The sequence below is a fragment of the Sinocyclocheilus grahami genome, unplaced genomic scaffold, assembly GCF_001515645.1.
Source record: "Sinocyclocheilus grahami isolate Dianchi unplaced genomic scaffold, SAMN03320097.WGS_v1.1 scaffold582.1, whole genome shotgun sequence".
NCBI lineage: Eukaryota > Metazoa > Chordata > Actinopteri > Cypriniformes > Cyprinidae > Sinocyclocheilus > Sinocyclocheilus grahami.
Genome location: NW_015505761.1, coordinates 556,455 through 574,203, shown reverse-complemented (window position 1 = coordinate 574,203; position 17,749 = coordinate 556,455). Strand labels below are relative to the sequence as shown.

Below are 17,749 nucleotides of genomic sequence, written 5' to 3'. Positions count from 1 at the left end.
ACGACATGCAATTCTGCAAAACAGGTGTCGCTTCCTCCAGATATCACATGAAAGTAATTCACTCCATTTTCTGTAGTTACTCATTATTCAGAAGAAGCGAGATGCGAATGAGCATCACATGACTGCAGCACATCCACCTCAGCCCCACCTTCATCCTCCACACACACACACACACACACACACACTCAATGTAAACACCGCTTTGTCTCTGAGCCCGTGGCTGCCTGGAGCTCTGCACTCGCCATGCCATGGATACTTTATGGCAATACCAGTTCAGGATCATTTTGCTGGGGGACTCGACGGTGGGCAAGTCATCTTTGCTCAAGCGGTTCACGGACGGCGTCTACAGCGACGCAGCGGACCCGACGGTCGGGGTGGATTTCTACGCCCGCTCACTGGACATCGAGCCCGGCGTTAAAATCAAGCTGCAGCTATGGGACACCGCCGGACAAGAGAGATTCAGGTTCGTCTTGTGTTTTATCGGTATTATGATGTCTCCATGCATCGTGCTATAAACAGAATGTGTGCATCTCTATACGATTTGATCACATTTTGTGATACCATTGGTTGTGTAATATTGTGCAGATATCAGTATTTTATATATCATTTACCTGCTGGGTGTCGTGTAATACGGTTCACAGGCCCAGGACTGTTTATGAATGAGATAAACGGGCTCATCTCATTGATTTGTTCCAGCATCCTCTGTTTGGACTCTGATGAGCATGTGTTTGGTTTATTATTGTTAATGGGCTCTGATCTTGCTGCTGTCTCCTATTTCGCAGCACAAACATCCATCCTCAATGCTTTAAAGAACTATACAAATCAACCAGCGGGGAAGCCTGTCTTGCTTTTATATTCTGAATGATCAGACACACTCAGTGCTGGTCTCATTTCCACATATGATAGATATGCACAGAAAAATTGGACATCAAGTATGTGATCTATTAACTACCAGTGGTGGACAGTAACGGAGTAGCCTAGTTTGACTTCGTTACTGTACTTAAGTACATTGTTCAAGTATCTGTACTTTACTGGAGTCGTTTTATTTTGAGTAACTTTTACTTTTACTTCACTACATTCCAAAGTATAAGATCGTACTTTTTACTTCACTACATTTCATAAAACATATCGTTACTCCTTATAATATATCCCGTGCTCCGAGACGCAGAAGCGGTGTTTGATTCAAGAACGAACTGATTCTTTTCAATTAACCTTTTAAATCGGTTCGCAAATCGCACCAAATGATTCATTCACAAATCAGAATGAACCGATTGCAGCTGTTCTCGAGTCGACAACTCAGTGATTCAAATGAACCGTTTAGTGCGAGTCTCCAGTGAACCGAATTCACATGTAAGAACCGCGCGCGGGTCTGATGCGGATACAAGTAAGTTCCTAATGTCGAATTTTAGGATTAATTATTGTAGCTGAAAATCATATTTAGGTCAAAGCTGTCAGTTGTTTGTGAGCTAAATCTGCTGTAAAGGGTGACCTGTTTAAGCCCACTTGAATGCAGACACATTAACATCAGAGTCTCTATGTTTTAGGTAAAATAATATTCAAATAACACAGATTAAATAAAATAACTCATGCACGTTCATCTTCCCCGCTGCTGTAACGTTAGCAGTTTTACTAAAATGCTATGCATTTAGCCCTATGTGACGTCTGTTTTTATATTGTTTGTCAGCACACATAGCCTAAGTTACTATGTATCTGGATCAACTAGACGAGTAGACAAATATAAATGTTTATTCATAACCATGCAAAGAAAATAAATCAATGTTAGCTGATGCTAACTGTCTCGCTAACGAGCTTGCTGGTGCTAAATTGAGGTAATTTTTTTAAAATAAAGTCCAAATATTTTTATTCAACCACCTAGATGGATTACTTCTGAGGGAAAATAAAGGATGTGATGTTCAGAACATGATAACTACAGTAATTATCAAAGTGGGAAGTGATGCCCTCTGGGGGCATTTGGCCAGGGGTGTTTTTACACCACAGACAAGGTTTGAGAAGAAAATCATTATGAAAATCTAATTATATTTTCCTTATTATATTCATTATTTCCTTATTGGTTATTTTGGGAAAATCCCAGGTATTTTTAGCAGTAGGATTATTAAAAATAAATGCTAATATAAAATTAAATGGTATAAGTAGCCTATATAAAACTGCAAAATAAACATTCATCTATGGGTACTTTTTACTTAAGTACATAACAATTTAAGTACTTTTGTATTTTCACTCGAGTAAAATTTAAAACTGAGTACCTTTACTGGAGTAATATTTTATTATACGGATCTGTACTTTTACTCAAGTACTTGATTGTGTACTTCGTCCACCACTGCTATTAGGATTAAATGTGTAATTAAAATTAATTTCAGTAAAGACGGATTACGGACTTTGCTAATGGGGCCAGTGCTTCTGACTGTCCATCTGATAAAATACGCCACTGCAGATGCAAAATTTATATAGCATAGATGGACACATTGCTTGAATGCGTGCCAGTGCTATTGTCACACAGGCAAATAAACTAAGAAATAAGGAATGCATTCATTTCTAGCCGCAGTGCCCTCCTGAACACTGTTTTGTAGGTTTAATGTTGTCCTCCTGATACATTTTTTGTCTTTATTATAAATTTTTTCCAAGGTTGTTTATTCTTTTAAATGCAACTTTGCAGCTTAATCTTATAAATGATTTGATTTTTCATACTTGAAATGTAATTGTTTTGATCTTGCAAAATCCGTCTATCAATTTAATTACACTGAAATGTCCACAAGGTATCCAGACGCTTTATTTATTATGCAGTAAATACAATTGGAGGCCCAGTGGCTTCTTGTTTCAGGTTACATGAGTAAAGTAACAAAATTGAATATTCTGGGTTCAATAATAACAGTAATAATAACAATAATAATAGTAATAACAATAATAATAATAATTTAAACAGCTTTACAGCTCGAACAATACATTAGTTTTAACAGAAACATAATGCAAGGGATTTTATACAATTCTTCAAGAGATTCAAATTTTCAGCACTATCTAATGGCAATTTCTAACTATTTTACGTTTTGGCAAATTAGTATGAATTTGTACGATCTCTATAAAATTACATTTTCTCATGAGATCGAGTTGCACATTTCTGCTCCTAAATCCTCCAAAAATAGGTCTCATTTACTTTTATCACAAGTGCTGTGATAAAACTTTGAAATTTGCTGCTTTTTTTTCAAGAAAACAAGGGAAGAGTTGAAACATTATGCAACAAATGCTGTCGAACTAGTATGGAACTAGGGTTGCAAAAAGGCCGTAGACTTCTGGAAAATTTCCAAAACTTTCCACAAATTCTGGAAACTTTTCAGGAATTTTCGGAACTTTTGGAAAGTTCCAGAAATTGTCCGCCCCTTTGCAACCGTATATGGAACCCAAAATATTCCTTTACAGTGATCTGCATTTAAAGGGGTCATCAGATGCCCATTTTCCACAAGTTGATTCTTAAGGGTCTTAACGAAAAGTCTATATCATATTTTGGTTAAAAGTTCTCAATGGTAGTGAAAAACAACACCCTTTTAAACCCTGTCAAAAACAGCTCTGTTCACTGTGAGCTGTTTCGGTGCATGTTCCTTTAAATGCTAATGAGCTCTACTCACCCCGCCCTTCTCTTCCATGGGGTGATGAGCCGTTCTCATGAGACTGTAAACTTTAGCCACATTCATCATGAAACTTGCGGACTGGAACATTATTAGGAAAGGGCGATTTGCAAATATTCACAAAAAAAACAAAACCTTATACTCACTTGGAGGTGAAGCTGGATCACAAATGATTCATGCGAACATAAACGAATTTAGGCAGATTGCGGGCGCATTCCCTTCAAAAACAACGGTGTGTTCAGCGGATCATATGTCGGGAGTAAATGACGACTGCTATGTTCATTATTACATCCAACAGAACACCTCAATCGCTTAGGAGACATTCTTGCTCCGGCGTCCAAACAATGGTGGACTGATGACAGCTCACTCAGGACGGGTCTGTGCTAAAACACCAGTGTCAATCAACAATAATGGGAGGGTCCTGGGTCTGTGTGACGTTACCAAAGTCCCTTTCAAGGAAAGTCTGTTCACTCAGCGGCCATATTTGCAACGCCTCTGGGCAGCTCAAACAAGACCAAGTCCTATCTAAATGAATGGGGGAATCCTGAAATCTCAAAAACTACTCGCTGAACTCACGATTACATATTTCAAATCAGCAACAAAATCTGAAATGAACTGCCCCATGAATGTTGTTTCTTATGCTCAAATAGTGTTTTAAAAGCTTATTGTTTAGGCTAGACCAGCCAATGCACATGCGTAGCTCCAACGCGCTTATGACTGTGCATGCGGATCGGCTGGTCCAGCCTAACGGCCGCTGCAGTGACACAGTGACTTTACCAATCAACGATTGGCTCTTTCATTTAGAAGGCGGGACTATCCCGCCATATTGCGCATTGCAGATTCTCCCATTCAGAAGTATAGGAGTAAACCGTCTTTGTATTTCTATAGTCCTTGACGTCACACAGCCAAGAATCTGAGAACGGCTTGATCTGAGAAAGGGGATATTATTTTGGGGGATTTTTTTAAAGAAAAAGCACTGGGGTGGGTTTTTTATCAATATAGGGTGGTTGTGTACACACACACTGCCAACACATGTTTATGTTCAAACAACATGTAAAAGTGAATTTAGCATCTGATGACCCAATTTAAGAATCTCTAGCCATGATTTGGTGCATTTAATTATAAGAGTCTTTAAAATATATCATCTTCTTCATCCCATCAGGTCCATCACTACTTCCTACTATCGCAACTCTGTGGGCGGCCTCTTAGTCTTCGACCTGACGAACAGGAAGACCTTCGATCACGTGCGAGAATGGCACCGAGAGGTCAGCGAGCACATCCTGCCTCATCACATGGTCTACATCCTAATCGGCCACAAGAGCGACCTGAGCCACGACCGCAAGGTGACGCGGGACGAGGCGGAGCAGCTTGCGGCCGAACTCGGCATCTGCTACGTGGAGACTTCGGCCAAGTGCAACAGCAACGTGGAGCGTGCTTTCGAGCTGCTCACACGGGACATCTATGAGCTGATGAAGATGGGCGAGATCTCCACGCGCGACGGCTGGGACGGGGTCAAGAGCGGCCTCACCGCTAAAGTTCTGTATCCCGCAGAGGAAGAGGCAGAGCGAGAAAAGAGCTGCAACTGCTGACTCCCACAAGCCACCTGCAATCGCTCACCTGTGTATCAGTCGGTCGTCGCTTTCTTCACTAACGTGTCACATCATGGTCACTGCCTCAGGCCTGGACCGCTGCTCTTATCTCGTTGTCGCTGTCTGAGGTTGATGGTACAAGCCTCTCAAAGGTGTAGTATATTTGGGCTTGAATGGACAGGCCCTGCTTCATATTGTTGGAGATCACATCATGTTCTGAAGTTTGCAGCACTCTTGTGGATAGCGTGCGGATAAAGGATTTTAGCGTCTAGTTGTACTTCACATCCTCTGGAGCTAATATGGTTTATTTGGCTTGCTCCTTTCCCTTTAACCATTATTACTATAGTACAGTTAACATTTAGAGAGAACATATCGTAATTGCAATCTTATCTACACTTAAATACTTCAAAGACCCCATAAAATGACTTGACGACATGGTTTTCTTTCCTGTGTTGACATTCCTTATTGAAACAGGAAGTTGGAGACGGACAAATGGCTTGTCCTTAAAAAAAACTATATCCAATAGCCATTAGTTTATGTCAGTGCCATGAGCCATGCTACTTCCTATTGCTAGTCAGTGGCTGGTGGTATTAGGAGAAGGGCATTTGAGAGCATAATATTTTCCCAGTAGCAAAATACTGTAAAGTGTGTGTTTTTAATAGGTTTTTAGGACTACACATAGTACATAAACGCCATCTATGTTAATAAGAGTCATGGACTGAAAGCCACAAAACTCCAAAAAGAACATGTTAAAGTGAAAACTGGCTGGTAGACATAATTTATAGGTAAAAAGGCAAGACTAAGGGGCCGTTCACACAGAACGCATTCTAATGTGCTACTTTTCTATTGTGTTTCTATGTAAACACACGCTAGCTGGAGGTGTATGACCACTGCACTCGCTTCTTTTACAGCGCCAGAGTTTTAAAACTCTGTCAAGTTAGAAGAATTTAAATTTTTACACACAGTGCCGCTCATCAATATCAGTTTCAAAACAGTGGACCAATAAGAAGACCCCGGAGGTGGAGCAAGCGTTACAAGTGTACAGTAGCAAGTTGGCATGGAAATTATTTATCAGAACCTGTTTCTTAAAAAAAATCTATTCTGCTGTTTGGATTTTTTCTGTTATTTCCATTATTGCATCACATCTCAAAAGCATGTCTCAAGAGCATTCTGTGCTGTGCTTTTTTTTAAAAACCATTCCTGTGCTTTTAAATGCAAAGACGCGTTCTGTGTGAATGCCCCCTAAGGTGGTTTTTACACGACACTGTTGTCAACTAAAAATTGAACTTTTTATGCATTTTGGCCATTGAATTTGGGCTTGAAAACATATTTGAAAAAGGCTTTCAAAGTGTATGTTTTTGGAAAAAATACTATTGTTGTCTCCATGTAAACTATAAAAATGCAAATTTGTGAAAATGGTGACATCCAGCGTTGCCAGATTGGAAATGTCCAAGTATCGTACCAGAAGCTCAAAAGTATCGTATTTGGAAGAAAATTATCGTAGACGAGTCAAATGTAAAGAATACAGCTATTTATCTAGACCAACAACTTTTTGACACGACCTGCAAATTACCATAATAGATAAATAACTAGGTGTACCTATGCATGAGTGTGCATGAGTGCAGTCTGTAATGAGCCGATTTCGTGTATGAGTATATAAGTCCTATGATTACAATTACCATCGCACAAAAATTCTGAAATGATCGTACATTATGGGATTTTTTTCATTATTGATTGTACAGAGTACAGAGGTCAAAATAATCGTACAAATACGATAATTATCGTATGTCTGGCAACATGTGTATTATGTGTTCAGTCTATAGGCTTGCACACGTTTCTTTACAAAGTGACATCGCCAACTACTGGCCTGGCATGCATAATACAGCAAATTTAGTACTTTTCACTGATTCCATGTGAACGGCGATTGTATTGTTGACGTCTGTGCACAAGACTCTTCTGAAAAGCAAAGGAAAAACGTTTCCATTTTGTAGTAGATCGTTGTCGTGTAAACGTACCCTAAACCTCCCCTCAAACGGATCGCTGGGTCTGCAAATGTAATTTTGCACATTCAACATTCAGTGTAATCATGTCTCATATGCTCTGTTTTAAAATCTAGTGATCTGCAGACCTTGACAGCATGATACATTCCTGACACAAAGCCTAAAGATATCCAAAAGATAGTCAGCAACATTGAAATGCCATATTTTGGCTGCAGCACATGTACTGTATATAACTACATCTCATTCAATACTGGAAAATATCAATTGAAATAAATTGACTATTTTACCCAGTATTTGTGGTGCTATGTATTGTCTGTGCTTATCAGAGCATCACTGCATGCAAACAAGTCTACAACAAATTTCCACCAATGTGTAGCATTACAATTGAATAACTTAAGAAGTTCCATTGGTTCGGATGTCACCTTACACCCAAAGTATCAACAGTTTTGACGTGAAAACTTCGGAGAACATTGGAGTATTGGTACCTGAGCAATCTGGCTATGCTTGTACCATGCTGGAGATTAAATTTACACCACTCTCACTGTATGCATACTCTAGTGTACACTTAAAAGCCGAAGTATACTTTGAGCTCACTAGAGATTGGAACAGAGCTGTAGAGAAAAACAGAACATGCTCAATACACACAGTTCTCCATATTAGCAAGACTGCAGATTTATGTACTTCACCCAGCTGAACTAAACGAGCTGATCACAGCACCACCTGCTGTAGTTTCCATTTAGCAGCAATATAACAAGTGCAAAAAAATTCCCATAGACTTGCTGGAAGTTCACACCAAGAACAATATCTATAACAACAACTATAAAGCTTTAATAATCATTCGAAATGATCGAACTTCAAATCCAATCAGAATCCACTTGACTTTAAGAAGCGTGAACATTTAAAGTGGCCGACGAAGATCTGCAGTGCATTCTTATAATAGAAAAAAATGTTATCAGGCATTGGTGTGGACGCTAATATAGCAATTCTTTTAGTTATAGTTATCATTCTTGGTGTGTAAGAGCGGGACCCGGGCAATATCTACACACCAGAGACTTGCAAGTGGGCATAGCAATGCTAAAACGACCACATATAGTAGCATTGCTCTGGCAACCGCCCACAAGCACTTCTAAAAATTGAGTTTCTTGGAGGTTGAACTCGATAACACCAGGATCGTGTCTCATGCACTGACTGTATCTGACGAGTAACCCAGACCATGTGCTGCTTCAGATCACGGCAGATGATATAACAGATATAACGGCACTCCTCATCTCACCAGCACATCAGTCATGCTTGCTGTACAGAGGTTTTGCAGGCAGCATTGCTGAGAGTCTTTAGTTCCATCATGTGCCGTCGGCTTTACTGGGTGTGTTTGTACATACATTTCTGTACGGCTAAATGCATTGTAAATAGCAGCAGGGCACAATGTACTTACACGTCAGGTGGAAGCTAAAGGTTTGTGTGGCTTAACCGCAGGTCAACATACTACACATACTCTAATTCAGAGCCAGTATGAAAATAGAGTATGAGAAAGTCTTTGTGTCAGAGGAACATCAGAATTGTACAATTAGTTACACATGTTTTTTATTTTACAGACCAAGTGCGAAATTCTCCCAAACTGCCAAATTATCTTCTGTAATAATATGTGACCCTGGACCACAAAACCAGGGTTAATTTTTTGAAATTGAGATTCATACATCATCTAAAGCTGAATAAATAAGCTTTCCATTGATGTATGGTGTGTTAGGATAGGACAATATTTGGCTACTATTTGAAAATCTGGAATCTGAGGGTGCAAAAAAATCAAAATATTGAGAAAAATCGCCTTTAAAGATGTTTAAGTTCTTAGCAATGCATATTACTAATCAAAAATTAATTTTGATGTATTTACAAAATATCTTCATGGAACATGATCTTTACTTAATATCCTAATGATTTTTGGCATAAAAGAAAAATGTATCCATACAATGTATTGTTGGCTATTGCTACAAATATACCTGTGCTACTTTAGACTGGTTTTGTGCTCCAGGGTCACATATATATGTAAACAAAGCTGATCATATGCAGACTTGAGACTTCTCCTCACAGAAAATGAGACAAAAATCACAGATTCTGTTGCTTTTGATCCATGTGCTTTAGGACAATCAGGTTTCCTTGCTCATTTTCACAGCTTTATTGTGCAGATGAAAAACATCAGATACATATGAGTGAGGTTGCAGAAAACTGACTGTGTATAAACTTTAACAATGAAATGAGTAAATAAGTCCAACTTTTCATCCAACACTAGAACTTACAAGAACATGGTTTATTTGTATAGATTTTTTTTTCTTAATAAAACACATGCACTAACATAACCATGTTTTGGTTGAGACATGGCAATTACTGAAGGAAAATCAGACGGTGAAAACACTTTGTGGACAAACCACTGACCTAAATGTGCTACATTGTATACAAGTTGGAAGTTGTGGATGCAAAGTTTACAGGGATGGGAAATAGATAAGAATGAGAAGTTAATGTGTTGGATTAAGGCTAAATTTACCAATGCAATTCACACATATAAAAATAGTCAAATGCAGTGCGAAAAGCCTCGTGGATTTAACATTCTGATGGGTTGATTCAATTAGATTATTTTACCTTTGTAATATTTAAAGGAGTGTGTTTACATGTATAAATATTCAAATAAAGATCTGAAGGACTGAAATATGTGACCGCACTGCTGTTGTGTTGCGGTCACTGAACGGTTTTGCACAATTTGACTAGTTTCTATGGTAATTGCATTCAGTAAGTACATACTCATGGCATATTTAACTGCACATAGTGCTTCTCAAGTACTAGTTCACATATGAATGCATTATAACAATGATAAAATCATTCATGGTGGTGCCAAATACATTGTACCCCCCCCCCCTGGTGGTCAAAAGAGAACAGCTCTATGACCCCATTTTAATAAAATTGGTTGCAGGGAAATAAATCTAATAGCTAGTGTAAATGGAATAAGTTGATTGTGTATTATAGATAGATATTCAGTATAACAGCAGGGCTTTCATTAGTCACCCACTGTCCATTCTAGTCACATAAACACATCTGTAACAGGCCTTTATGGGGGTTCATCACTGATGTGGATGAGCAGAGTGAAATGTATTGCACATTTTAAATGTTAAATCAACTGTAATAATTGCTAATAGTAATGATGTAAGTTCTGGGCATCGTAAACTGTCAATATATTTTGCATTGTGATTTGGTAAATGTCATAAGATTCATTATGTTTAAATAAAATTAGAATTAAGATCGGTGTTCTCAATCTCTTACAGTAAGTTTTGTGTGCGTGTGTGTGTAAAAGATAAGCAGTTCAATATGATTTCACCTTCACTGTAAAAAATGACTGTGAATTTAACGGTAAAATACTGTAAAAATGCTACAGTAAAAACCTGTTAAATGGTTAACGGTAAATTCCCCTTATATATACGGTGAAAAACTGTATTGGACATTACATGTAATTTTACGGTAGTATACCGTTTTTGGAAGTGAAAAAGACCATAATTTACAGTGAATAACCATACAGTGGGGAAAAAAAGTATTTAGTCAGCCACCAATTGTGCAAGTTCTCCCACTTAAAAAGATGAGAGAGGCCTGTAATTTTCATCATAGGTATACCTCAACTATGAGAGACAAAATGAGAAAAAAAATCCAGAAAATCACATTGTAGGATTTTTAAAGAATTTATTGGTAAATTCCTCGGTAAAATAAGTATTTGGTCACCTACAAACAAGCAAGATTTCTGGCTCTCACAGACCTGTAACTTCTTCTTTAAGAGGCTCCTCTGTCCTCCACTGGTTACCTGTATTAATGGCATCTGTTTGAACTCGTTATCAGTATAAAAGACACCGGTCCACAACCTCAAACAGTCACACTCCAAACTCCACCATGGCCAAGACCAAAGAGCTGTCAAAGGACACCAATAATGTTGTTAAATGAATGTTTATTGCATTATTTCAGTTTCATGTGTGTTACCTTGACGGGGTGTAGTGTTTGTGTGAATGAAACTGTGCACCTTCTATATATGTTATTAGCTGCTTGTGATGGGCTTTGGTTCATCATGTGACTTTCTCATCACCACCTGCATTTGATGGTTATCTGTGTATTACAAAGGTACAAAACAGATTTCAGTACTTCAATACGTTGGTATATTAACATTATATCAGTTAATGAAATTACAATATTTAATTGTAAATTTAAGTTAAAACCGTAAAACCTAAAACGTTGCTACCGTATTTTTTACGGGAAAATTCTGGTAACCACAGCTGCCGGTTTTTACAGTAATTTTTTTTTAAAGATTTGTTCATTTGGACCTTTTTTTGTGATTTATTCTTCAGGTTACATTGTTACAACCATAACTATATCGTCCACTATACAGTCATTCACAATTCTGTATATTAATATGGTTTCAGACACCACTACAAACGGCTGTCCCCTCAAATAATGCACTATATAAGACTATAGAGGGCATGTTTGGGTTCATCCATTTGTTCAACTGATTTATTCAAAAACACTGAATCATTCGGGAATCAATCTCCACCACTGTGTTGCTCGGAGAGGCACAACGGTTGAAGCAACATTACACAAACTGGCAATGATGACATGTCTAAAAGTAGAGCTGTCCAACAGATTTTGCGGAAAACTGCATACTTTCATCATTCTTTGTTTGAATTTTCATCCATGAATAAAGTGAAGTTACAAAACTATGCAGTGGAAATAGCTTGAAGCCACAACATCTGTCCTTCGAGCCAAAAAGAGCTTGCAAGCAAAAATGGAAAGCGAGAAAATGTAATAAAACATGAATCAACATAGCATAGCATCACATTTGCTATACATTAAAGGGTCCTTTTATGCTCTTTTACAAAGTCTTGATTTTGTTTTGGGGGTATACTAGAACATGCTCTCATGCTTGGTGGTTCGAAAAACACATTCTTTTTTTACATAATTTACATTATTACAATACCTTTCTCCCCATCCTGGCACAAACGGCTCGATTAGTTCCAGGTTTGATGAAGGTCCGCCTTCTGAAAAACAAAATGTGATGTGATTGGTTAGCTGTCCCAGTGCGTTGTGATTGGCGAACAGCTTAGACGGTGTTTCAGTACTGCCACGCCCCTTGCCAAAGCAGCAAGTTCCGTCTGCTCCGGTTTAGTTAAGGATGGCGTCAATATTGCCAAATCAATTTGAGCCGGATTCAGACCCCGAGAATATTGAACAAGAGGATCGCGCAGAACCTTTTCACGTACGGATATTGCAAGACATATTAGAGTGGTAACGTTATTGTTGGTTTTTTTGTTATTGTTTTTTTGGCTAAATCACGTTTTAGATAGGATGTCAACAACCTCTTAAAAATAACTGCATTTACTATGTACAGATAAGTGCATATGTATTATTTTTATTGTTATTTAATTCTAGCATTATAACATGAATTGCAGTGAAACTGTTATACAGTTGAATTTATTTATACCATAATCCAGTGTTTCCCAGGTGGCATATATGTGCAAACTCATTCTCTGCCAGCAGGAGGCGCTGTTGGAGTGGTAAAGATCAAGGTTTCCCTGTAACGGCGGTACACAAAGCAGCGCTATGCTCAAAAAAACACTGCTTATCAGACATTACATGCAAGATTAAATGAAAATGACATCCAATTTTCTGAAGACAGTTGGTTTCCTTCAGAAATACAGTGATATAAAAACACCCGCACTCAATGTATGGGAAACACTGTAGTCTCATAATTGAAGTGTGAATTCTGCAGATTACATCATTGTCCAGTATTGTACTCTCAGCAATTTATTATAAGAACGTTTTCATAAGTGTAACATACATATTTACATACATAATTACTGTAATAACTTACGAAAACTTGAGGCTACAGCAGCACTTCTTCCTCGTCGTCTTGTCTGATGCGCTCACTCAACCAAGCGTTCTAACCACGACCTTCGCCCCTCCCCACCCCCCAACCATTCACATTTCTGTAGGGGGGAATTATTTTAATGATATTCTAATGAGCCGCTTTGTGATATCACAAAACCCGAAAAACAAACGCTGTAGTCCAAACGAGCCGTTCGTTGTAGTTCTTGAAAAGGGATTTTTTTAAAAACAAAATATCTCCCTTTGGAGTGGACTTTGAGATTTGTAAGTTTGAAGATCTTTTTTTATGCCCAAACATAACACTACTCACTGACTAAAATTCAAAAAGTGAAAAAGCATAATAGGACCCCTTTAAAGCAATGTTTATGTTGGTAAGAATGCCAGGCTCTCAACCAGTTACTGCGTTGGTCTATTTGCCTATAGCCCAGCCAAAATTATAGCCTAGTTACGATCGTTAGGACTATGTGATATTTATGGCTGCCCTTGAAAAAAGATTCTTCTGGTCGACTAGTAGTCATTCATTTTAAGCATCAGTCGACTAATCGCACATGTATTAATAAACCCTTTAAATCATCACACTGAGCTTTTAATTGTTTACAGCCTATAACTACTCAAGCACGTCAGGGAAAAACAGTAAGGAGGCTGCATTAACATTTTAATAATGTATTGATACACTAGAGCAGGGGTGCCCAAACTCGGTCCTGGAGGGCCGGTTTCCTGAAGAGTTTAGCTCCAACCCCAATTAAACACACCTGAACCAGCTAATCAAGCTCTTATAGGCATACTAGAAACTTGAAGGCAGGTGTGTTGAGGCAAGTTGGAGCTAAACTCTGCAGGACACCGGCCCTCCAGGACCTAGTTTGGGCAGCCCTGCACTAGAGCTTTCTCTTTTTTTCAACTTACAGCGACACTGACTCATCTCCGCAGATGCACCTATATGCATGTTTCATACAGATTACATGATCTGAGAATATTTGTTTTCCGTTTGAATTGATTAATTTGAAAGTAGACATTTCGCTCTCTATAGATATGTTTTCATATCTGCAAGGCAAGTATACACAGAGTTTCGCACTCAAGTTCACAGACGGCAGAAATACGCACATCCTTTTTGCTTTGACAGTTATTTTACAAAAGCGTAATGTTTTGTTGTTATTGAATAACAATTGAATAATGATGTATTACTCTTATCTGTATGACCAAAAATGAGTATTTTAAAGGGGTCATATGATGCGATTTCAATTGTTCCTTTCTCTTTGGAGTGTTACAAGCTCTTGGTGCATAAAGAAGATCTGTAAAGTTGCAAAGACTAAAGTCTCAAATCCAAAGAGATGCTCTTTATAAAAGTTAAGAGTCAACCACGCCTACCTAAAACGCCTCGTTCTAACACGCCCCCACATATCTACGTCACTATGTGGGAAGATTTGCATAACACCGCCCAAATGCTCACGCAAAGAAAGAAGGCATAACTTTTATTCTCGCTGTAGTATTGTTGTTGCTGCCGCCGCCATGTTGTGAAGGCGCTGTGTGTTTCGTTGTGAAAGCGAAACTACTTTGTTTGGTCTTCCAAAAGAGGACGATATCTGCTTCGTCATGCCTGGAGCTGATCCGTGCTGGTCGCTGAGGAAATACTACAACTTTGCGCTGTGGATCGCAGGATCGGCTTTCACCGTGGACAAAGCGGAGTCCAGCCCGGGGTTGTCACGTGGTTGCCGCAAGCCCGCCGGCCGCTCCTTCGTCGAATCCGCCGGCCTCGCCGTTCTAAAGCCCTCCGGCCGCTCCTTCATCAACTCCGCCGGCCACGCCGTTCTCAAGCTCACTTTAGCCTGCTGTGTGATGCTGTGTTTCGTTGTGAAAGCGAAACTACTTTGTTTGGTCTTCCAAAAGAGGACACGACTGGAAATCAGTGGTTATGTTGTATTTACAACACTGTTCCAGAACAGTTCAACCCAAATATTCAGATGTGTGCAGCACATTTTATGGAGGACTGTTTCCTGATCCTGGGAGAGTAGACTACAATGCCGGCTGTTCTGACTCAAAGACTGTAAGTACGTTTTTATATTTAAAGGATTTGCCACTGACAATTCAAACATGAGTTTTGGGCAGTGTAGTGTAGCACTTGTTGTTTGTCATTTCTCCGATCACAAATGCAGACATGGTTTTATGTTTACGCGGTGCGATGCAACCTCGCTTTTTCAGACCGATGAGCTTTGTAAAAATCGACGCGTTTCAGAAAGGCGGGGCATAGAGGAGAAACAATAATGTACAGTATGTGGAAAATAATGTGTAAACACATTTCATTACAGTGGAAAATATGTGTTTTTTGAACCTTAAACCGCATAAACATATTTCATTAGACCAAATACACAAAATAACGTTCTTTTTTGCAACATCATATGACCCCTTTAAGAGCAAGTGATGCACCGGCCCCTCCATCAGTCCTGCAGTGAGAGCTACTGTTCAGCCTCCACGCTCTGCACAGACTTTAGATTGAGTGGCCATGTAAAGTTGCTAATACTTACATATTTCAGATGATAAGCCATATTTGAGGTCGATGAATGATGGCGAGGCATGCCTGATGTACTGTATTATATACCAGCCGTTAACGTTCTGTCCGTCACGGACTGCGTGACTTCGCCTGTGGATTTTATATAATTAATTAATTTTTTTATCCCAGCGACTAAGCAACTATTACAATTTTGGGCGACCGAGCCTCTTCTGGTCGACTAATGGTTAGTCGACTATTAGGGGGCAGCCTCAAGCCTCATACACACCGGGACGATTATTGCGAATAACGCGTACGTTTATGCTTCAACCACTAGAGGGCCAAAGGTTTGTTTGTTTATTTATTTATTTTTTTGCATTTTTTTTACATATTGTTTGTTCACAATAAGATCTATAACATGTTTTTCAAATATAGTAATGGTTATTCTTCATTTAATGCTGACTTGACATAGCTGTAGATAGAAGCTTTTCTATGGACCGAACTCTTACGTGATGAATTTGGAATGTGGAAAAGGAGGATGAAGAAGGCATGGTTTAGCATAATGTAATACATAGTGCTTCTTAACGCTATTGTATAGTTTTACTAAATAAATCTACCATGTTCTGAGCTTTTTAAATCCCTCAGTCCGAAATAGATCCTTTTTTTACATGTCTACTTTGTAACATTCTCTCTCACAGACGAATGCAGTATGAAAGACGCTTACAGTAGATAAAATGAGTAATAATAAAAACATGTTACCTCTAAGATATTCTAGCATGTATTAATTAGTTGTTTATCTTTTGTAATTTGATTATTTTCTCCTTAAAACGTAGTTTCTACTAGTCGTTAGCCATTCAGATGTCGCCGACACATCATCAGAGCGATATGATTGGCCAAAGTGCTTGTCAATCATGACCATTACCGCCCCCATCCCACGATGCTTCACTCTAGAATATCTTCCTACACATCTGTTAAGATGATTTAACATATCAAAACAGCAACTACATATATAATCGTGTACAAATGATCCTACAGTATGGAATTATTTGGGAGATTGTGAAGCATCCTAAATCTGGTCGTTGTTTTACGGATGCCATGAATGAGTGTGGCTACCCTCGCTGAGACACTCGACTCCTCCAAACTGAGCTTCAGTCAAACCACACTCTTGTTTAAAAAGGGCATCTGCCATAAATGGCACAGCTGTGGATGGGTTTCTCTGAAACAGCTGTGGAATCACTATCAAGAGATTTCTGATGCACAATTTTTAGGATTCGGGGTTGCTAATGATTGATTCTCTTGGCGCCCCAAATTGTGTTAACAACTAAAGAGGTGTGTATTATGTCTGAGAGACAGAATGTCTTATCAAATACATTAGCAGTTCAGCCTTTGTCAAACCAGATGTTGTGTTAGTGTGAATAAATGCTTTTACTTTGTGTGTTAATTTAAACAAAAATATAACCTTTACGTAAAGCACTGTAATTTAATCAGATATATGTGACCCTGGACCCCAAAACCAGTCATAAAGGTAAATTTTTCGAAATAAATAAGCTTTCCATTGATGATTGCAGGGCAGGACTTAGGGGGCCGGGGGCCCCTGGGCTTGAGGTTATGTTTGGGCCCTATACCTACACTACAAATGCCCTCAAATAGAACACCATTATGGAGTAACACAAAATACACAAACATATGCTTTGAGGTTCATAAATAGTGCAATTAATATGCAACATGTCTAGGCTATAGTCAAAGTTTAAATGTAATATTACATATTCATTATATAATAAACTGGATGTGTTCTCTCAGTTGAGAGATCAAAACCCTGAAATAACTTTGAGCAGAAAAAAAACAAAGCCAGAGATGGTGGCTTATTAATATTATAAAAGGGTAACACTTTACTTGAAGGGGTGTGCATAAGACTGACATAACACCTTCATAATCATGACATGACACATGTCATGAATATGAAGGAGGTTTTATGCATGTTTATGACAACTGTCATTAAGTGTCATTCGCTCAGTTATGTAATTTTTAATGCAAAGATGACATTGTTTGAGATGTCTTTGTTATGGGCTATGGTTAGGGGTAAGGGTAGGGGTAGGGTTAGGTCAAATAATGTCATATTTGCATTAAAAATGACAT

At 38.6% G+C, this 17,749-nt stretch overlaps 1 protein-coding gene across 1 annotated transcript; it reads left to right on the top strand.

Moving 5' to 3' along the window:
* The first annotated feature begins 164 nt into the window (after window positions 1-164).
* On the top strand, window positions 165-6,413 carry LOC107556890 (ras-related protein Rab-39B-like). The gene is made up of 2 exons (XM_016240137.1): window positions 165-463; window positions 4,801-6,413. Exons 1-2 carry the CDS (start codon window positions 249-251, stop codon window positions 5,225-5,227), a joined length of 642 nt encoding a protein of 213 aa, XP_016095623.1. The 5' UTR covers window positions 165-248; the 3' UTR covers window positions 5,228-6,413.
* The last annotated feature ends 11,336 nt before the right edge of the window (window positions 6,414-17,749 follow it).

Bases quoted from the DNA above. Each gene is read 5' to 3' on its own strand.
- LOC107556890 (XM_016240137.1), top strand. From the start codon at position 249: ATGGATACTTTATGGCAATACCAGTTCAGGATCATTTTGCTGGGGGAC. The intron at 464-4,800 runs GTTCGTCTTGTG...TCATCCCATCAG, and splicing joins GCCGGACAAGAGAGATTCAG to GTCCATCACTACTTCCTACT.